The 24549-nt window shown below is 42.0% G+C and overlaps 1 protein-coding gene across 1 annotated transcript in view; it reads left to right on the plus strand.

Moving 5' to 3' along the window:
- The window catches only part of LOC124146987 (ADAMTS-like protein 4), a 285075-nt gene that overhangs the window by 63551 nt on the left and 196975 nt on the right, over positions 1-24549 (plus strand). The window contains exon 2 of the mRNA XM_048396889.1: positions 22317-22383. Coding sequence (XP_048252846.1) covers positions 22317-22383 — 67 coding nt within the window. The remainder of the gene's footprint in view (positions 1-22316; positions 22384-24549) is intronic.

Consider the following 24549-nt stretch of genomic DNA (forward strand, 5'->3'; position numbering starts at 1 on the left):
GAAGGGTGTTGAGCATGCAGAGGGGATGTTCAGGCATAAAAGAACTCAATGTTTGTAAACTCAAGAGCACAGATTGCTGGTCATAGGGTTACATTGGGTTGTAAACCATCTCAGCAGGCACTGAAAGCTATCGGAGACATAGTTAGACTCGCCCTTAGGTCTCATCGGACGCTCTGGAGAGGTGGATTTCTCAACCAGGTGGTTTTGGGTGTGGGGCGTTAGATGTGCATACTGTAGGCAATTATAGAGGAAAACATTCTGGACGGTTAACAATGAAATTAAATGGTTGTTAAGAAAGATAAGCAACTGAAACTAGTATTAGTCTTATTTTTTTAAACAAGTGTAACTGTGTTGTTCGACAGGCCTCCACAAACTGACTATTCATGAATCGGAGTATTTGGACAAATACCCGTGAAGATCCGGGGTAGAATAGGGCTTCAGCAACCCATGCTTGCCGTAAAAGGCGACTATGCTGTCGTAAGAGGGGACAAACGGGATCGGGTGGTCAGGCTCGCTGACTTGGTTGGCGCATGTCATCGTATCACTATTGCGTGGATCGATGCCCATGATGTCAATCACAGGACTGTCTGGTCCAGACTAGATTATTTTACAGACCGCCGTTGTATAGCTGAAATAGTGCTAAGTGTGGCCTTAAACAACAAACAAACAATTTGCACCAAACGTGATGAAGTAGAATGAGTTGACATTTGTAAAAAACAGTTTTGTCCCAGGTTGTATTAAACATGCGTTAAGATCGTGAACGTAGGGTTAAAAGAGTTTGGTCTTTGTGGGATGTATATTTTGCTGAATGTTAGCATATTCATAAACACACCATCTGTGTGTCCTCTGGGCATCCAAGAAACCTAGGGTCGTGGGTTCGAGTCCCTGTTCACCCCGATTCAGGTTTGTCAGCACCATACAGTTTCGTGAGTTTCACCAAAGTAGTAAACGTTTAAGACCTCCACCACTTCGGGCTTCCCTCCCACATCAACTAACACGCCGTCATATAACTGGAATACTGTTCAAAGCGGCCTTACACCCAACTCACTGACCCTCGTACTTAAAGAAATATAGATAGTGGCGTTTTCGGCAGAGAGAAACATACCTTATTGTGGACGTACTGATGTAAAAGTTTCATGTATAGAAATGTTGTTGGCGGGTACTTGACAGTTGTAATGTAACCACGCAGCAACCATACAACCATGGATCATTACAACACTAAAACAGCATTACAACACCCATGCATCGTTACAACATCATTACAACAACCATATATCATCACAATGGCAACAACAACCAACAGCATTTCAACGACCGTACAGCATTATAACAATATAAAATCCATACAAGCAAACAACATTACAACAACCATAACACAACCGTACCATAACCACACCACCATGCGACAACCACGCAACCACCTTACCCCCAGCAAACTGATGCAGCGGTTGAACATTACATCCACAACATGCTGCGTGTGAAACGGGGTTCATCTTTAGGATAACATATGGTGTTGTAAATGTTGTCAGTAGACGAGCAAGTGAGGGTAATATTGCTGTTTGATCATTCGATTTGTACACGATATCAAGAATACAAATGTACATATAACGAATGACATTCCGATCAGTCTGGAAATCGTTGCATTTGGAGCAAACTGTAGACAGTTAAACGGACACGTGCCTGTTTATGACGGAATGGCCATTTTGTGTGTGATTGTTCATTGTATTGACCCATGTAAACCCCACAATGTTTTAAAACTATGTTTGTCTCACAGTTTAAATGTGTACCAAAACTCCCCCTGCAGTTCTAAAACTCTCATTTTGCTAAAACAACAGTAACGTATCTGAGAGCATAAACGTAGAGTTATCGCCACTTCCTTCCTTCCGCCTGCATTGTGGCTGCACGTGTTGTACTGCACACACGTGGTGCACACACATGGTGCACACACTGCACTACAATGCACGGCCTGTCTGCGCACCAGGCAGGTCGGTTGAGCTATGTAAAGATGGCGTCCATGTGTTGATGCTCGCGACCACAATACATATGTCAGACCCACGAAAATGAATTGAATTTCAGTTATATCACGGCGTTGTGTGGGAGGAAAGCGGGAGGATGCCGGTCTCAGACGATTATCACTTTGGTGTAACACACGAGGGTATGGTGCTGACGAACCTAGAAACATAATCAGGGCGAACACCTGAATTCAAACTCCCAACATTCTGGCAACATTGTAATTGGTACGATTGGTTGTGGAACTGTTACCATTGCACAAGTCCAGTGCAGAATCTATACGACACAAGTCCAGTGCAGAATCTATACGACACAAGTCCAGTGCAGACTCTATACGACACAAGTCCAGTGCAGATTCTATACAACACAAGTCCAGTGCAGAATCTATACGACACAAGTCCAGAATCTATACGACACAAGTCCAGTGCAGACTCTATACAACACAAGTCCAGAATCTATACGACACAAGTCCAGTGCAGACTCTATACAACACAAGTCCAGTGCAGACTCTATACGACACAAGTCCAGTGCAGAATCTATACAACACAAGTCCAGAATCTATACGACACAAGTCCAGTGCAGACTCTATACGACACAAGTCCAGTGCAGATTCTATACAACACAAGTCCAGTGCAGAATCTATACGACACAAGTCCAGAATCTATACGACACAAGTCCAGTGCAGACTCTATACAACACAAGTCCAGAATCTATACGACACAAGTCCAGTGCAGACTCTATACAACACAAGTCCAGTGCAGACTCTATACGACACAAGTCCAGTGCAGAATCTATACAACACAAGTCCAGAATCTATACGACACAAGTCCAGTGCAGAATCTATACGACACAAGTCCAGTGCAGAATCTATACAACACAAGTCCAGAATCTATACGACACAAGTCCAGTGCAGAATCTATACGACACAAGTCCAGTGCAGACTCTATACAACACAAGTCCAGAATCTATACGACACAAGTCCAGTGCAGAATCTATACGACACAAGTCCAGTGCAGATTCTATACAACACAAGTCCAGTGCAGAATCTATACGACACAAGTCCAGTGCAGATTCTATACAACACAAGTCCAGTGCAGAATCTATACGACACAAGTCCAGTGCAGAATCTATACGACACAAGTCCAGTGTAGAATCTATACGACACAAGTCCCAGTGCAGAATCTATACGACACAAGTCCAGTGCAGATTATATACAACACAAGTCCAGTGCAGACTCTATACGACACAAGTCCAGTGCAGAATCTATACAACACAAGTCCAGTGCAGAATCTATACGACACAAGTCCAGAATCTATACGACACAAGTCCAGTGCAGACTCTATACAACACAAGTCCAGTGCAGACTCTATACGACACAAGTCCAGTGCAGAATCTATACAACACAAGTCCAGAATCTATACGACACAAGTCCAGTGCAGAATCTATACGACACAAGTCCAGTGCAGAATCTATACGACACAAGTCCAGTGCAGAATCTATACAACACAAGTCCAGAATCTATACGACACAAGTCCAGTGCAGACTCTATACGACACAAGTCCAGTGCAGACTCTATACAACACAAGTCCAGAATCTATACGACACAAGTCCAGTGTAGAATCTATACGACACAAGTCCCAGTGCAGAATCTATACGACACAAGTCCAGTGCAGAATCTATACGACACAAGTCCAGTGCAGATTCTATACAACACAAGTCCAGTGCAGAATCTATACGACACAAGTCCAGTGCAGAATCTATACGACACAAGTCCAGTGTAGAATCTATACGACACAAGTCCCAGTGCAGAATCTATACGACACAAGTCCAGTGCAGATTATATACAACACAAGTCCAGTGCAGACGCTATACGACACAAGTCCAGTGCAGAATCTATACGAAACAAGTCCAGTGCAGACTCTATACAACACAAGTCCAGTGCAGAATCTATACGACACAAGTCCAGTGCAGATTCTATACAACACAAGTCCAGTGCAGACTCTATACAACACAAGTCAAGTGCAGATTCTATACAACACAAGTCCAGTGCAGAATCTATACGACACAAGTCCAGCGCAGATTCTATACAACACAAGTCCAGTGCAGAATCTATACGACACAAGTCCCAGTGCAGAATCTATACGACACAGGTCCAGTGCAGAATCTATACGACACAAGTCCAGTGTAGAATCTATACGACACAAGTCCAGTGCAGATTATATACAACACAAGTCCAGTGCAGAATCTATACGACACAAGTCCAGAATCTATACGACACAAGTCCAGTGCAGACTCTATACAACACAAGTCCAGAATCTATACGACACAAGTCCAGTGCAGACTCTATACAACACAAGTCCAGTGCAGACTCTATACGACACAAGTCCAGTGCAGAATCTATACAACACAAGTCCAGAATCTATACGACACAAGTCCAGTGCAGACTCTATACGACACAAGTCCAGTGCAGATTCTATACAACACAAGTCCAGTGCAGAATCTATACGACACAAGTCCAGAATCTATACGACACAAGTCCAGTGCAGACTCTATACAACACAAGTCCAGAATCTATACGACACAAGTCCAGTGCAGACTCTATACAACACAAGTCCAGTGCAGACTCTATACGACACAAGTCCAGTGCAGAATCTATACAACACAAGTCCAGAATCTATACGACACAAGTCCAGTGCAGAATCTATACGACACAAGTCCAGTGCAGAATCTATACAACACAAGTCCAGAATCTATACGACACAAGTCCAGTGCAGAATCTATACGACACAAGTCCAGTGCAGACTCTATACAACACAAGTCCAGAATCTATACGACACAAGTCCAGTGCAGAATCTATACGACACAAGTCCAGTGCAGATTCTATACAACACAAGTCCAGTGCAGAATCTATACGACACAAGTCCAGTGCAGATTCTATACAACACAAGTCCAGTGCAGAATCTATACGACACAAGTCCAGTGCAGAATCTATACGACACAAGTCCAGTGTAGAATCTATACGACACAAGTCCCAGTGCAGAATCTATACGACACAAGTCCAGTGCAGATTATATACAACACAAGTCCAGTGCAGACTCTATACGACACAAGTCCAGTGCAGAATCTATACAACACAAGTCCAGTGCAGAATCTATACGACACAAGTCCAGAATCTATACGACACAAGTCCAGTGCAGACTCTATACAACACAAGTCCAGTGCAGACTCTATACGACACAAGTCCAGTGCAGAATCTATACAACACAAGTCCAGAATCTATACGACACAAGTCCAGTGCAGAATCTATACGACACAAGTCCAGTGCAGAATCTATACGACACAAGTCCAGTGCAGAATCTATACAACACAAGTCCAGAATCTATACGACACAAGTCCAGTGCAGACTCTATACGACACAAGTCCAGTGCAGACTCTATACAACACAAGTCCAGAATCTATACGACACAAGTCCAGTGTAGAATCTATACGACACAAGTCCCAGTGCAGAATCTATACGACACAAGTCCAGTGCAGAATCTATACGACACAAGTCCAGTGCAGATTCTATACAACACAAGTCCAGTGCAGAATCTATACGACACAAGTCCAGTGCAGAATCTATACGACACAAGTCCAGTGTAGAATCTATACGACACAAGTCCCAGTGCAGAATCTATACGACACAAGTCCAGTGCAGATTATATACAACACAAGTCCAGTGCAGACGCTATACGACACAAGTCCAGTGCAGAATCTATACGAAACAAGTCCAGTGCAGACTCTATACAACACAAGTCCAGTGCAGAATCTATACGACACAAGTCCAGTGCAGATTCTATACAACACAAGTCCAGTGCAGACTCTATACAACACAAGTCAAGTGCAGATTCTATACAACACAAGTCCAGTGCAGAATCTATACGACACAAGTCCAGCGCAGATTCTATACAACACAAGTCCAGTGCAGAATCTATACGACACAAGTCCCAGTGCAGAATCTATACGACACAGGTCCAGTGCAGAATCTATACGACACAAGTCCAGTGTAGAATCTATACGACACAAGTCCAGTGCAGATTATATACAACACAAGTCCAGTGCAGAATCTATACGACACAAGTCCAGTGCAGAATCTATACGACACAAGTCCAGTGCAGAATCTATACGACACAAGTCCAGTGCAGAATCTATACAACACAAGTCCAGTGCAGAATCTATACGACACAAGTCCAGTGCAGAATCTATACAACACAAGTCCAATGTAGAATCTATACGACACAGGTCCAGTGCAGAATCTATACGACACAAGTCCAGTGCAGAATCTATACGACACAAGTCCAGTGCAGAATCTATACGACACAAGTCCAGTGCAGAATCTATACGACACAAGTCCAGTGTAGAATCTATACGACACAAGTCCAGTGCAGAATCTACACGACACAAGTCCAGTGCAGAATCTATACGACACAAGTCCAGTGCAGATTCTATACAACACAAGTCCAGTGCAGAATCTATACGACACAAGTCCAGTGCAGAATCTAAACAACACAAGTCCAATGTAGAATCTATACGACACAGGTCCAGTGCAGAATCTATACGACACAAGTCCAGTGCAGAATCTATACGACACAAGTCCAGTGCAGAATCTATACGACACAAGTCCAGTGTAGAATCTATACGACACAGGTCCAGTGCAGACTCTATACGACATAGGTCCAGTGCAAACTCTATACGACACAAGTCCCAGTGCAGAATCTATACGACACAGTCCAGTGCAGAATCTATACGATATTATATCCATCTTTTGATATTATTTCGCCTGAAACTCTTGAGCCAATAAGCTGAAACGTTTCGCGGATGATGCCATTTATTTGTCACAACGGCAAAGCGGCAGTCACATGCAAAAGGATATTTTGGTGATTATCAATGGGTTTTTTTCAAATCATTTGAAAATTGATGCGTCATTACTCGTCACGCTGAAGACCCGGATTCGATTCCCCACATGGCTTTATATTGGTTGATATTTGCTTAAAGCGGCATAAAACTATATTCACTCACCCACTTACTCTCCTGGATCCATGCGTGTGTATTATTTCAACTGGTAGTCCATTCGGGCAACTCTGAATTCCGATCACTCTAACCGGAAACAGAGTAGCATCGAGTTTATCGGTAGCGCTCACGCCCTGTGTTTATTATTCCATATTATCATATTTGGGTCAGAGGTCAAATTAAGTGTCGCAGCTTATTGGAACACGCATGGCACAAATAAACAGGGCCCCTGTGTAAATAAACGGGGAAACATGATACGGGGTTTCCGCACACGTATTTGTTATTACTCCAGATTGTTTCCTCTGCTTCATATTGACTGATTGCTCTAACAGTGTATACTCTCCGTGACGGAGGAGGGCGTTCAGTCCTGGGTTTTCAATGTTCTCTGTAACAATTCCTGCCCGGTAATTACACGGTAGTATAGCATGTAATACGAATAACACGTATATCCTCTGAGGAACCACCATTTAATTCGGTGCAATGGCGTCCATCATGTACGATCCCGTAGCGTTGAAAAGTAACTTACGTCATTCCCTTACAGGCGTCTAAATTGTGGATTGGGTAACGAATATTCCTGTTTTCGTACAGCAACCCTATGGATGACCTACCCAGCGTTTTCACCTGGCTGTCTTTGTGTGTCATCCTACCCCGACGGCGTTGATCGAGTCAGATGTCACCTGCCTGCCAGATTCTACCCACAGATGTCCTGAATGTTGTAATCAGGAACACACCGGACCTATTGCGTCGTCTTGACCAGATAAACGAGTGGTTGATAGCACGAGCAACAACCCATGACTCGATGCAAATATTATATTAGTCGCCGATTCATGTGATAGTTGTATTTATTCCCTGATACAGGGGCGATGTTTAGTCTGTGCCATAATAATATATTTGATTATCATGAAGCATGCAGAATGGTGATATTCCTTCTCTATGGTATGGTAGGATAGCATTTCATGACAAAAACCCGTAAACCTCGGTTATAGTGACAGTTTCACGTGAGTTCAAATTAAACGGACTCTTTTGTGCACACACTAGGACTATCAGTCTCGTTGTATGTGATACTAATTCGTAGGTCAACGGGTACTCAACTCTCCAATTTAAAAAAAAGGTAAATTTACGACATAACGAGATTCGCTGGACGTTGTCAACTCGAGCGCGTTGCACTGCAAACAGGTGTGTTTTAATCACGACTTCAAAGGAGTGGCTGTAGTAAAACCAGCACCTTGCCTATCCAAGCCGACACGTCACGCTCCCGGGGATTCTTTCTGTCACAATTAACCAGCCATACGCTAAATCCTTTCCCCTGAGATATTTGCTATTTTAGTTCACGTTTGCCTTTCGAATTACTTGTGTCACCTTGCCCGCTGATTTCACATATAGCAGAGAAGGTTAAAGGCGTTATTGCAAGAAATATACTGAACAACAAAAGTTCCTGTGACATTGAATAAGATTTAATGCAAAGTTATGTTTTTTACCAAATCTGAAACAATTTCGGTTTGCAACAGATAAAGACTCCTGTAAGTGTTCAAATGGTTTAATTTGCCATATTTGACTTAAGAAAATGCGTGATTTCATAAAAAAAACATGAACATGCCAAAATGGCAATTTACAAATCAATAGCGTGTCCACCTCTGGTTGCGATGCAAGCAACACATCTTCGTCTCATGGAATGGACCAGGCGCCGCACAAAGTCCTGTGGGATATCTGTCCATATCTGCTGGAGCATGTTTCGAAGTTCCTGGAGTGTCTGTGGAACACGTGGTTGACGTCGAAGGCGCCGATCCATCTCATCCCACATGTGCTCGATTGGTGAGAGATCAGGGGAGCGAGCCGGCCAGGGGATGACATTCACGTTGTTTTATTGAAGAGAATCCTGAACAAGTCGAGGAATATGAGGCCGGGCGTTGTCATGTTGAAAGGTAATGCCGGGGCCATGACGACGCAAAAACGGAAGAACAACAGGGCCGATGATCTCGTTGCGGTAGCGCTGTCCATTGAGATTTCCCTCTACCACTATCAAACGGGTCCTCTGTCTTGTTGTAATCCCACCCCATACCATAACGCTGCCGCCCCGAACCGATCTTCTTCCATGACACAATGATTGACGTAACGTTCACCTCGACGTCGGTACACTCGAATACGTCCATCGCTGTGGCTGAGGTGAAAGCGAGACTCGTCAGTGAATAGAACTTCGCCGTCCAGCGTAGACGCTGTCTGCACCACTGTAGACGTGCTTGTCGGTGGTTTCCTGTCAAAATGGGACGTCTGGCGGGTCTTCTGGCGACAATCCCTGCACATCTGAGGCGACGACGTACGGTGTGTAAAGATAGGGATGCTTCTTCCAGTCACTGTTGCTGGCTGGATTCGTAGGTGTGTTGTTCGAATCCAGTTGTCTTGTCGATTATTGGTTACGCGTGGCCTGCAACTACGAGGATGGTCTCTGACTGCATTCGTCTGTTGCCAACGTTGCCATAAACACCAATTGGTGTTTCTGTGGATGTTACATTGTCTTGCAACATCACGATGACTCGATCCTGCTTCAAGCATACCAATGGCTCGCAAACGCTCATTTTCGGACGGGCGTGGTTTTTCGTAATGTTGAATAATTGCGTAATTTGGTTGTTTTTCTGAGTGGTTGTTGTCATAACGATGCTAAACAATGCATATGGAATCCCGTTAACGCACATGTTTTTATACCCATTCTTGGGTAGTGAAATGCATGGGGCTTGCATAAAAGTCAACTTTTGCATGGAATGCATGCTTTTCTGTAGCAGTTGCGTTTTTGTGACTTGATTCCATACATGTACTACAATATTGAAAACCAAACTTTACTTGTTTGAAAAATACACTAAAATATTGGTGTCACAGGAACTTTTGTTATTGAGCATAAGTTTTATGTTTTTCATTTCAAATTGTGAAGAAAATGTTTCAAATCTTCAGTTTAATAATTTAACTCCTGTTTTCACATACATTTAGTGTCTCCATGTGTCGTCGAACTGTTTTATGTAAATTTGTAAAGGGACCTTCTAGGGCCTTACAGTCAGTTTGGCACGGGTTGTACACTGCCCATGGAGCTGAGCGTTAACATCAAGTGCACATTGATCCAGTGACCGGGGACATGCTGAAGCGCTTCGAGCATGTTTTAGAGCGTAGATCAGGCGCATTATAAATATGCATGTTATTATTAAATCTCACTATATGAAGTGAATCATCACATGTATCAAACATGCTTCGAGAAGATCATTGTCAAGGGTAGAACTAATCTGAAAACAGCTTCATGTCTACAATCAGGACAACGTTGTGATATTTCATAACTCTTGAACTCAAGCAGCGAGACTACTCTCAACTTTCATCTTGCTTGACATTATATCACTCAAACAACGAGTTTGGATTTCCTTGCTTAGCATGTAAGCGAAAACTGTTAACATTTGGAAAACACATTCACAAGGGTATTGATTAAATATCTATGCCATCTCTGATTGAGTAGATAAAACGCCCTGGTGTGGTATGAACCTATTTGTGTGTTCGCCACTACGTTGTAGAAACATTCCCACCCATAAACAACGGGGAACCGTTATACAGAGCAACTTATACATGACAGCCACTCTCTGCGGACACCGCACGTTAGAGATAGGCGCCATATGCCATCTACCGCTTTACGTGGGACCGTATCAAATTAAACATTAATTTCAAAAATAAAACTCAATTATTATTTTAATTTGGGCTATGTCCATTTACATATAGAACGTAGAAGTTTTCATTTGGCGTCGCCAAAGTGAAACACCGAAATCGTGAACTGAGACCTTTGACTCAGCCCTTGTGTTTATTGCTTGGCGCATGGCTTTGGCCATCAAGGAAGTGGGGAGAAAGGTTGGGTCAGTGACAGCTGAATAAACGGCAGTAAAACATTATATCTACTCAGACATAGGAGTGACACAGATCGAGTTCCATTGGAACCGTGTATGGTATTATCGCCACCATCTGTAGCCTCTGACAAGCCTTGACGCAGTAATTTGTGGCAGAAGGGACAAAGGTTACTCGTTTCACCGGCATCTGACCACATCGATTTGCTCATGTTTTGGGGCACAGAGGCAAAGGGATCGGGTGGTCAGGCTCGGTGACTTTGTTGACGGCGGATCATCGTGCCTCGACGGCGTTGTTCGTTGTTGGCAACATCAATCACTAGATTATTTTGTCCAACGTTTGAGCGCAACGTTTAAACAACAAACAAACAGATGCTGATGCTACTACGACTGCTACAAGGACTGCTGCTACTACAACCACTTATACTACACACCACCTTCTAGTTCCCTCTCATCAATTCTGGGTTGGCATATATCACATTGTTTATCGTATTTCCGCACGATCAGCATCCGAAAAAAGAATCCAAGGCCATCTCAAGCTGGTGCTATGCCCCAGGGCCAAAACAGTCAATGTTCTTGGCGTCTAGAAGGCACTCTGATTATAAGTTAGATGGTTCTAAACCGCCGTAACACGGAACCCCATGTAATCCGACCCCCGTCGTCAACCACGCCCGCCTGATGAATGGCGTTGGACATGAGATCTAGGAGTGACATTCCAGTACACACAATTTTATCTAGACCACCATTGTGGAATTTACAGAAAGGAAACAGACGATTTCTAACATCGTCCTTGTGACGTATACAATATTGACATATCTTTTTGGTTCCTCGACTACTGGTGTCTACAGTAGGCTTATACATGACATTTCGAAAAATTCCGTAACTAATTTCCTTCTGTTTATCACAAGACACCTGGCATTTCGATGGTATATAGATTCGGCCCCGACGACTCCGAGTCAATTGTGCCTATACTAGTATCTCCATTGTTTTCACTACAGGTATAAAATTGCTACCGGTTATTACGTTACGACAGGTGCTCGCCAGCTTCCCCCAGATGAACCCATCTGACCAAGTGTCCCTCACCGAGTCTGTCTGCAGCAGCATCCCCTGGCCAACATACAGACACACGTGGATGAAATACGGCCGTGTATGTGTTGGTGTATCTGTTACTTGTACAATGTGAAGATGAACACTCCCGTATCGATTTCATCTTGAAACAAGGTTAAGTCGGGTTGGCGTGCATGGAGTTGTGGAAGACGGTGGCAAGATGATGTACAGGTTTATGATTACGTATACATACCATGTACCGTTCCCATACCCTGAGCCTGGGATCTTGCCATGTACAACACTGTGGGGTTTACGTTACGTTACGTTATGGAGTTGTACGGACCGAAACTATATGTCTTGTACTGTAGATACCCGTTGTCTCGAAGTCGTAGGGACCGAAACTATATGTCTTATACCATCGATACCCGTTGTCTCGAAATCGTAGGAGTCGAACGATATGCCATACATGGTAGATACCCGTTGTCTCGAAGTCGTAGGGACCGAAACTATATGCAATATACTGTCGATAACCGTTGTCTCGAAATCGTAGGGGTCGAACGATATGCAATATACTGTCGATACCCGTTGTCTCGAAATCGTAGGAGTCGAACGATATGCCATAAACGGTAGATACCCGTTGTCTCTAAATCGTTGGAGCGGGTACGAAAGGTCATAATTATAACATATATTTGTAAGGTGTCTTCCGATAAACGAGAAACACATTGACGGATGTATAGGCATCTATTCGAAATATTATGAAGTCGACTGCAGACACCATTGACTCGGAGTCGTCGGGGCGGAATCTATATTCTATCGACGTGCCATCTGTCTTGTGACAAGCAGAAGGAAATATAAGTTACGGAATTTTTCACATCTGTAGTTTCCCAGTCGTAGGAACCAAAAAGTTGTTGTATATTTTACAGTGCGCGATGTTTCCAATATGCAAATTGCGGCTGCTTCCATGAGATGACGGGACGACTGTTATCACTGAAAGTGTTGCTGAGACAGGGACTAATATAAAGTTAACTTTAATGTATAGATCATTTTATCATAATTATAAATTTTGCTCAATATTTAAGTCATAGAGTATTTATTGGATTCATCGATTTGCATGCAATGATTACATTCATACTGACATCAAATTTTATCTTTCATTTTTTCAGATATATTTTATTTCATTTAGCAAGAAAGGCACTTAATAACCTCATGATGTATGTTTAGTTTTACTCCCTGTTCAATGGGCAAACCTACATGTCATGTAGCCACTTGACAATCTAGATAATTAAATTCCAGAAATAGACAGCACCTACAAAATATCGACCACTGGCTTGGCGTGTCTTTTGCCATTTCCCTATTTTTACACAAAGAGTTTTTATTTTTCGAAATATGGCGCCCGTAGTTGCCGCATATAACAACAAAGGCGGGATAAACGGATATTATGGCCGTACCTCCCTGGACGGTGTTTCTTCACGGAGGAAAGACGGCGACATCCCGAGACGTATCTTCCTGTGCCACGACGACTTCAGCAATACATGGTGTTTTGTCTGACTGATAAATGAACGGCTGAGAGGTGACTGGGTAAACCGTCTTGATAGCTGAACTAAGTGTGGCTTAAGCTAGGTGTTTTGATTAATCGACCTCCGCACACGTACTTCCTCACGTGTTCGTCACGGCGTTTCTAGTTAGTCTCTCGCGTCCACGTTTTATATTCATATTAACATGTGAAATAAGTTTTAGCTGCTGCTGTTGTTTTAGTAAATGTACTCAATAATTTAAGATTTAGGTCTAAAGTAATGGGGCATCCAGGCATGGACAGCTATAAACAATGAGGATTGTGTGCGATATATGGAAGGCTGGGAATAGTTTTTACACGTGTATCTCGTTGCGCCAAACACCCGGTCAAGAATCATCACGTTCTTGTACATGTTGTATGCGAATAGTATTGCTATCGTTGTGATACTGCTTCTGTAAATTGCTAAGAACTATATTACGCTATTATTATTGTGTTCGCAGTCAAAGAGATATTCAAATAGATTTCCGTTAAATTGATAATTGCAATTTTCTGCCATAATGTTCACGAACTAGAAGTGGAAAACTTGAATCCGTTCCACAAACTGATGGTATTTCATTTATCATATTAATGCATGGGACTTATACTAATTGTAAGGAGTTATTCTGATTGTAAGGAGTTATTCTGATTGTAAGGAGTTATTCTGATTGTAAGGAGTTATACTAATTGTAAGGAGTTATTCTGATTGTAAGGAGTTATTCTCATCGTAAGGAGTTATTCTAATTGTAAGGAGTTACACTGATTGTACGGAATTATACTAATTGTAACAATTTATACTGATTGTTAGGAGTTATTATGATTGTAAGGAGTTATATTGATTGAAACGTTAATGTTACATGGTTGAATTGTACATTTTTTACCTTCAGCACTTATTTGACTAGTGCCCTGATTAAATACACGAATGGCTCCAATGTAGTTTTTATGATCATAAAGTTCGTGAAAATTGCCTTGTGTGGGTTTGTAAATGCAAATAAGTAATTCTTTCAAATGTATGTGGGGAATGTATTGTTCCCCAGCTGGGCTGAAACAACACTCTCGGTCTGGCGACACGTGGTCAGATGTAGGCATAGGAAAATAAAGCGAAGTATATTTTAACTACGACCAGCTGTACCGTATTCAGGTCTTGTTGTATATAGGAACTGGACATCAGGCCCTGATACTGAACAATAGCCCTGACCTCGTCCACTGACCACTGGCTATTGTTTTCAGAATTTACACCCCAGGGATTTCACTCAAGCTGTTTTCATTTGCAACCAGGGCGACCCCTAAACGGTTTTTCTTCATCCGAGGTTAATTGAATTTCTTTAGTTTGTCGTGAATTGAGGATAAAACCACAAAACATGTTTTGTCAAAAGTTAGTGAGCATATTTGATGTAGTTTGTCATATAAATAGGATATCGTTGGCTTTTATGATCCATTTTATTGAAGCTATTTCCGCTTTTGTCATTGGCTTGTACGCGAATATTTGCGTATAATTTGGGTACATGAGCTCAGTGTAGTTTCATACGTATTTACCATGGGAAATTAATTTTCAAAGCTGTTTTTGCATTCGCCTTCTTTGAAGATGAAGTCGTGCGACTTTTGCGGGAACATAAGGTATGTCTTCTTTATATTTTATGCAAATACTGACGTGAAGGTTTTATTTCAAGTGACTTGGACAATAACGTGGAGCGTGGGAAATTTAGAGCTGCTGTTTGTTTATATATACGGAATATACAAATCAAGACACACAGCCAGATGTGTTTCGGCATGGCCAGACGGTAATATTGTCGACGCCACTATAAAAGTTGAGTACATTTGACATTACACGTGCACAAGGTCGTACCGTGAGGGCAGGACAGACTTACTCTTTTCGAAAACACCTGGTGTCATCACTCATATTCGGGTCATCCATTCACATAATGGTCACCACTATTTTACCTTTTACGCCCAATAGAATCTGTTTGGGCGGATGTTCAAGACCGGTTATACCCTGGAGTTGACGTTCAGGTGCACTATGCTTGTCGTAAAAGCCGACTAACGGGATCGGGTGGTCAGGCTCGCTGACTTGGTTGATGCATGCCATCGATCCCAATTGCGTGGATCGATGCTCATGACATAAACCACTGGATTGTCTGGTCCAGACTCGATTATTTACAGACCGCCGTCATATAGCTGGAATATTGCTGGGTGCGGCGTTAAACAACAAACCAGCCAACCATGTGTTTACTATGCTCGTGATCAGCTTTGTTGTCGACTTTATAAGCTACCACGAAACCTCCCTGACTCTATGTCATCGGGATCGAGGGAAATATATCGAGCTATCGACATTTCGAGACAACCGGAGTGTCACCATTAAGCTTAGTACAGATATGTTGTCAGTAATTTTACTTTCCGAATTATTGATGTTCTCTATTATCATTGGAAGTTGTGTATTTTCATTCTTTTGGAAAATTGCACGATGTGAGGGGATATATATTACTTAACATGCTTACCAGATTACCCTTTTCCGCATTTGTGACCACCATACATAACTACAACAGCTCACACAGCATGTTTGCTCGACGTGAGAGAAATGACGATCTTATGCACATTTCGACATTTCGAGACAACCGGAGTGTCACTATTAAGCATAGTACAGATAGGATGTTGTCAGTAAGTAAAGTTGCATCACCTTAAAACTAATATATACACAATACTGCATGTTTAAATCGAGTTGATGTACAGACATTGTTCAACATTCTTTGCACCAACTCCTTGCAGATCCGTGCACGTATCTCATTAAGGCGAAACACGAAATCGCGTTAGGTAGAATTCACGTCGTGATATCATTAATGCACAATAAAAGTAGAACGAATTTAACTAACAGTGGATTAACAAGGAACAGACACAAACACATGCGAGATAACACCCCGTGATTCAACACGCAACTCCCCCCGCCCCCAGCATCTACACCACGGAATGAACCACGTGCACTGCATACGTGCATAAATCACGGTACACTGTCGCCAGAACGAAACGTGTACGACTTACTGTCTCACTTCAGATATTTACAATTTCGTGGTTCATTTTCAACGATCTCATTACATATAATTATAACATATCGCGTAATCGTCACGAACAGCAATATTGACCCATAATGCAGAGTCATTAAATGGTTTTTAGTTTAGATTTATGGGTTAAATAGTTGTAAATGTGATATATTAATTTACATTCTGAATTATTCATGTGATGATACAATGGAAGTTGTTTATTTTCATCCTTTTGGAACATTGCACGACGTGAGAGATATATGTAGCTTAACATGCTTACCAGGTTTCCCTTTTCAATATTTATGACCACGATACATAACTAGAACAGCTCAAACAGCATGTTTGCTGGAAGTGACAGAAGTGACGATCTCATGCATTGCACTACAAGTCAGCCGCGTCGCTATATGGCTGAAATAGTCCCGATGCCACGTTAAATTTTATTTTTAAATTTTTAATATTATATTTTAACTCTCTACCAGTCAGCATGGTGTGTTTTACGGAGCAGTCTGCGTTTCTTAGTTGTGGGTCTGAATCCCGGAATATACCCGAGTATTACCCCTGGTTCCTCTGCGCCAAACAAACCCTATGGATATATCCAGCGTGGCAAACGACCATACAATAGGCTGAAATTGACACAACCTTGCGTAACTGTAATACGGCACTCCAAATGACCCAATCATCAATAGGGGGCACGGGTGGCCCAGTCGTCTAAGGCGCCGCGGTTAGCTGTGCAGAGTTGCGTCCCTTGGGCACGCCAGTGACCTATGATTGTGGGTTCGAATCCCGGTTCGCCCCTATTATGTTTCTTGGTTTGTCAGCACCATACCCGTGCTCGTGGGTTTCACCGAAGTGGTAAACGTCTGAGACCTGCATCACTTCGGGCTTGCCTTCCACATTAAGCTTACACGCCGTGATATAACTGGAATAATGTTAAAAGCGGCGTAAAACCCAACTCACTCACTCAGTCAGTCATCAATACATTTTATTATCCACAGTATCCTGCTGAAGACACTATATTCTCTCCTCGCACCTGATTACTGTCCAGCAGAACGTATACGGAATAGGGGATATCATGACTGCTATATATTATAGTGCATACTGACCTGATGATGCTACTGTAGTTGAGTTCTACTACGACTATTATTACCTACTTTCTACAAGCAGGTTTCAACCTGTATATATTATTGAAGTTCACATCATAATGGGTCAATAGCTGGTAATGATTATGATAAATTAATAGGGCTGTTACAATTCACTCACGTATTCGGTGAATCGAACCGTATCCATTCATGAATTGAATTCGTTATTCGTGGCCACTAGAATCGAATATTTATGAATATGCAATCATGTGCATTTACGTACCCTGTACCTAAAAATATCCACAAGTACATATTATATGCATAGATGTCTTCAAAAGACAACACTCTCATACTATTTAATTTGACAGTATTGTTGTCACTGATCATTGTCGCATTTGTGCAGGTACTAGTACCTGGATAAGTGCAGTATATAAATGTATAATATATTAATAACTAACAAATCATGTCAAATAATTTATGTTATTATTTCACTGAATATAACAAATGATACATCAACTGCTGACTTGTTATTGTATTCGTGAATCGCTATTCATATTCGTTACCCTATATTCGTGATACGAATCGTATTCGTCTCATAGTGTATTCGTTGCAGCCCTATAAATCAAAACCAGTAAATTGAAAATATAAACAGACACGACATATTTTATCATAAGTGACTTTTGTCATTACCACAAGGCCATGTGACCATGTGACTAGTGTCCTGGTCTAATGCCGGCTGCAATGTTCAGGCAGAGACCATATATAGTCACTGTAATGGCCAGTCTTTGTGGTTCAACTTTCACGTAATCATTATATAAAGGGACCCACAGTAAATTCCTTATTATAATGAGGAAGCAGTGAAACAAACCTGGGTACGCGTATTGCACTTTTTAAAGAAGTTAAAGAAATCCTGATTTTTTTCATATGGTTATAGTTACCCTCCATAGCCAGTTCTTTTTAGTAGCATATATTACAACCACATAAATCATAGTAAATCAGATCTTAACGTCCCACGTCCACAGCTGAAGTGCCGTCTTTGTGAGGTCCTAATAGAATTGTGCCAAACAATATTGTTTTGTAACTTGAGACATGCGGATAAGAAGCCTTATAAAACACGACACCTGCCATACACTGAACACATAGGTGCCAGACATGGATGGTGAGATTACTAGAACGCCTTGTTTATATGTAATTGTGAGTGAGTGAGTGAGTGAGTTTGGTTTTACGCCGCTTTTAGCAATATTCCAGCAATATCACGGCGGGGGACACCAGAAATGGGCTTCACACATTGTACCCATGTCGGGATTCGAACCCGGGTCTTCGGCGTGACGAGCGAACGCTTTAACCACTAGGCTACCCGACCGCCCCAATTGTGAATCTAAAGCCGACTAGAGTTAATGCAGCACATATTGCATAATTGTGTAAATGGTTGTTGGGCGGATATGGTATGCTGAGTAATATTTGTTATTTTAAAGTATTTTATTATTTGATGATTGATCACATATATATCATAGACACATTACAATACAAGGATACAGCGTAAAATACGTTATTTTATCATATTTGTTAGTTGTTTAACGCCGCACTCAGCAATATTCCAGCTATATGACGGCGGTCTGCAAAACAATGAGTCTGAAACAGACAATGCAGTGATTGATAGCATGAGCATCGATCCACTTAATTGGGATACGATGACATGCATCAAGCAAGTCAGCGAGCCGATTACGTTAGTCGCCCCTTACGTCCCTTAAAGACCTATTCTGGCCCGGATCTTATCGGGTCGTTATATCATTGACATGTTTCTAGTTTATAATTAATAAAATCGTCTAAACCCTTTTCATATTCATAAGAAATCCTCGTCAAAAGCAGAGTCGATTGTACGATTCCGACTATATGTGAGATGTCAAAAAAGGCAAAGACCAAGTGATTCACCTTGCAGTAGTCACGTCACGCTTTTTCTACATTTTGACCTCCACGCCCCCGCAGGTGCTTTCTGTATTTGCTTGAAGTCTTTTTGAGACTTTGCACCTATTCAAAAGTACTTATCCCGATTATCCCGTACAGGAGTAAAGCACAGTACCCTCGCTTCTCACTCGAGCTGTTCAAGCTTTCACAGCGAAGATACAGTATCGGCCAACAGGTGGAATGTCAATTTCTGTTTACACACTATGGGGATCGGATTGGTGGAGGCCACAACAGCTTTGTTTTTACGTCTCCGCCTTGAATATACTATCCCAGGAGTGCACGAGAATTCCCGCTAATCCAGTATTTTTTGTCGTGTGTAAAATGTGCAAGCACGCATTCTGAAGAGCTTAAGAATTACAAGGGTGTGAAGGAATGAAATACCATACGTAGCAGGTACACGGTAGAATATGTGCAACGTGGCTCAGAATGCATGATATGTGGTTATCATATACCTGGCATTAAAAAGGCATCGCTACAGTGCATGTTATACAAGTAGGTGCTTGTTGCAATGTCAGTGGTGCAATAGGTGTAGGGTAAGTTCTTTACTATAGGAAAGGTTGTATAATATACGGTAGCGTTTCAGTATCTAAATACCTGCTGTTTTGAGGTCGTGTTTTGCCATATTTATTACAGAGTTTATAGATTTCAGTTTAACAAAGACTTTAAGTGGTACAGTGTTTGTATCCAGACTACTTTTTACAGAATTGTTATATCTTACAGTATACATTTACGTATTGGTCATGTATAGTATAGCCAAAGGGAACGAATTATAGTGTTTAAAGTGCAGGTAGTTCTGTAGATACAAGCAACCTAACCCGTTCCATAACCACTGTACAATTCCGACTATATCGTGGGCCTGTGGGTAATTACTATGACATACTAATGATGCCTGGTGTTCGATAAAAGGTGAACTAAGTATTCTGGCACATGTCACAAACACATACAAAGGCAAGTCAATCGTTCTTCTAAAACACACGGGAATTTAACATATGGTACGAAGTCGTCGTATGACTCTCTTTGAAGTTTTCGTAGAAAGAAATTGTACCTCATATATTAGATATAAACACCAAAAGCACGGGATGTGCAGGAATATTGCTGGACATCAAGGGAAAGTGGACTATTGGAAAGTTGAAGTCATCCCTCTTGTCATACAGCCTTGTGGAGAGTTTTTCGTCGCTCTGAATCTTTATGCATAGATCTCATAAGGCTGAACATGTCGCAATGTTATATTAAATGAGGTCAACAATTTGGATATTCGTTCATTCGCTGCTTGAGTTCCGTTTGAGAACTGTCAATGCTAGCCAGTCATTGTCTGTGGCGTAGACAGATGTAGCCTATATTGGTCCAGTCAGGCAAGCATGCAATACTTATGCGGTACACTATCAGTTTTATGGCAAGCTTACTTTAAGTGGTTGTTAAATTACACACATCTTGCGCATCTGGATTCAAATAGCTCACAAACCACTCCAATATATATTCACCGAGTTCAAGAAAAGTTCACACACCTTTCCTACTCGACATGAAACTAATCCCTTCTGCCTTTATTGCACATTAGGCTTTTCTGAAATAGAAATTACATGGTCGCCTTGTGAGAATCCAATAGCTCCCGAAGGTCCTCGGGGCGTACTCTGCTTCTCTGATGTAGAGATTATATTATGCAACGTCATGGAGAAATATTTGCTATGGTCAGGATAAGGTTTAACAATGTAACTAAATGCTATACATCTTACATGTGGGATGAGTCATACTTTATGAGAAATCTTGGCGTAATGTCCGTCTGTCCATCCGTCCGTCTACTCGTCCGTATGCAGTCCGTGTCCACTATCATGGATGCTACACCATGCCGGCTAGACTAACATCTTGTCTCTGAAATGAACATAGTTTACAGAAAAAACAGTTGTTAAATTATAGTTAAAAAATAATAAAAAGGAGCTCAGAGATTTTCTTCATTTTCAGACTGCAGTAATCTAGACTTGCCAAACATTATAGACTTGCATGGGCTGTATTGGATATATTTGTTTCAGGATCTGTATGACAGACAACATGCCCCCATGTTGCCCTTGTATCTGTACCCACTGGCTGATGAAGCTGAGACATGATTTGTGTCGTCCAGCAAGAACATCCTTAATTCTCTCATAGAATTCCGAACCAATTTTAACCATGCAGCTTAGTGTATCGATGCGTGAAGCAATTGCAACGGTGTGTGTCACTGCATAATTTTATTATATCGTATACATACACAACCACGAACACGTATGTCAAAGTTCTGGCATCTGTCAGCACTGAGTGCGCCGTTAGGCAACACAGATTTACATTTAATGAGTGAGTGAGTATGGTTTTACACCGCTTTTAGCAATGTTCCAGCAATATCACGGCGGGGGACACCAAAAATGGGCTTCACACATTGTACCCATGTCGGGAATCGAACCCGGGTCTTCGGCGTGACGAGCGAACGCTTTAACCACTAGGCTACCCGACCGCCCCTCATTTTATGCTACTTGTGCAAGTGGCGGTTGTTACCGCTGGAGCAGGACCCTTTTAGCGGACACCTGGTGACATCACTGATTTTCCCTGATCATTTGTTATTATACTTTCCATCACTATTTTGCCCCTTACGCCCGATGGAACCTGTTTTGGCAGATAACCGAGACTGGTTATTCTCTGGCCTTGACGTGTTGTATTTACTACCTTCTTTATCAATTGCTTTGTTTGTTTCCAGGATAATCAGCTATTATTTGCTGTTGACACTACTCATTGTCCTGCTGCATGAGACAAGTCAACAACAGGTAGGTCACATTTCATGTCTTACTTTTGACGAAAGTCAGTGTTTCTACATATGACTTGGCTCACATACATCCGTTATTTTCGCACGCAGTGGAAAACATGCGGTTAAAGAAGAGACAACAACTGTTTACAGCACAGCTGGAGGTTCTTGCCCAATGAGTTATCGTCATGTTATCACTTGGCGAAACATGTACTGCAGACACCACACTACATGCACACCCGTCTTCAGCAACCCATGCTTGCTGTAAGAGGCGACTATGCTTATCGTGAGAGGCGATTAAAGTGATCGGGTGGTCAGACTCACTGACTTGGTTGATGCATGTCATCGTATCCCAATTGCGTGGATCGATGCTCATGATGTCAATCACTGGATTGTCTTGTCCAGACTCGATTATTTACAGGCCGCCGTGATATAGCTGGAATATTGCTGAGTGTCGCGTTAAACAACAAACAAACAAACAAACAAGCTGCACGCATATCGACGATATTGAATGTAAAATTTCTCGAACAAAACATTAAATACTACTAATTACCACATTGTTCTGCCATATGTAATTGAATTAACAACAGTCAATGGAAATATGTCCATGGAACACTCTTGCAGTGTTATTGACATAGACAATTGCACATGTTTACTATTTGTTGGATTGTGTTGAAAGTAATGTTCTAAGCACTGCGATCCTTCTGCACTGAACTCCGTTCACCCCCATCGCAGCTCCTGTCGTAACAACAAGCAGACAACCCCTCGACGCTCTCAAAGCCTACCACAAGTCACAGTAACATTTGTGTGGTACGCCCGTGGCGTAATCTTTCCACGAACAAACAAGCACTAAAGTAAATGAAAGTGTCACACTTACACCAAACACTGGCATTCCTAACGGGGCAGACAATGAAGTACAGCAGTTCACGGTAGTTTCCTCATCTGTGCACACAAACACCGCCACAGGTGCCCCGACCAACAAGCTGGCTGAGATCTCCGGGGGAACCATCTGTAGGTATAACCCGTGAGGCCACGATGTGAAGCATGTGCCCTTCTCGGTGTGGGAGCTGGTCTGGGCCTTGTGCCGGGTGCTGACTAGGGTCTGCCTCAGGGTGCGTTACCTCTTGCGTCTAGTGTAGACAGATCTGAACCAGTGTAAACAGATGGTTAGTGAGTGGGTTTCGTTTAATGCTGCTTTGCACAGTATTCCAGTTATATCGCGGCGTGCCAACTTAATGTTAGAGGAAAGACCGAAGTATTGCAGGTCTCAGACGTTTACCACTATGGTGAAACCCGAACATAATCGGGGCGAACTGGGATTCAAACCTACGATTATTGATTTCTGGCGTTTCCAAGGGACCAATATCTACACAGCGAATTGCGGCGCCTAAAACGCCTTTGCGACCCCTGACCCAGGGACAGAAGCGAACCATTCCGGGGATATCGTTTTTTCTCATGCATACCGTTATATGAACAACGTCATGTATTTGTCTAACCTACAGGGACATCAGTGCTTGTCTTATAAAGGATTTAAATTCCAATTCACTCAATTGCCCTTCCTTACATGTTTAATTAAGATTGTTTATTTGTTGTTTAAAAACGTCTTGCACTTGACATGGACTTTATCAAAGGAAACGTTTCATATATGTTGTTTTCTGTATTCTTAAAGTGAAAAGTTCGAATAATGTAAATACCGATTGGCCATTTCACGACTGATCAAACAGTGCACTTGGTAGTTCAATATCTGATACAAAATACCGTTAACTCTGAAGCAGTCGGTGGTGCAACTTTAAAACGTAAAGGACATTCTTTCGTCCTCTTTCTGTTGTTAATGGTCAATCTGACCTCAATTGCCGATCGACATGCGTGTCAACGTGACCGACCATACTTATCGAGAGTAAACAAACACGTTACAAATGAAGACTAGGTCAAATAGCAGCCCCTTTGTGTTGACATAACAAGGAGATATCTGAACCTGAGGATAACATCTGTTTGGAAACCTAGGGTGCATTGTATTCAGTAGGCAAGTAAAACACATTGGTGTTGACTTAATGCGGATACACCTCCACAGTTGGTGCACAGCCCGCCAGTGAGCTGACTCTCTTCTATCGCCGATACATTCTAGACATACCTACATTAATATATATATTTATATATTGGTACACAACGTGGGGCTGATCCTTTTAAT

The sequence above is a fragment of the Haliotis rufescens genome, unplaced genomic scaffold (assembly GCF_023055435.1).
Source record: "Haliotis rufescens isolate VD_foot unplaced genomic scaffold, xgHalRufe1.0.p SCAF_1, whole genome shotgun sequence".
NCBI classification, from domain to species: domain Eukaryota; kingdom Metazoa; phylum Mollusca; class Gastropoda; order Lepetellida; family Haliotidae; genus Haliotis; species Haliotis rufescens.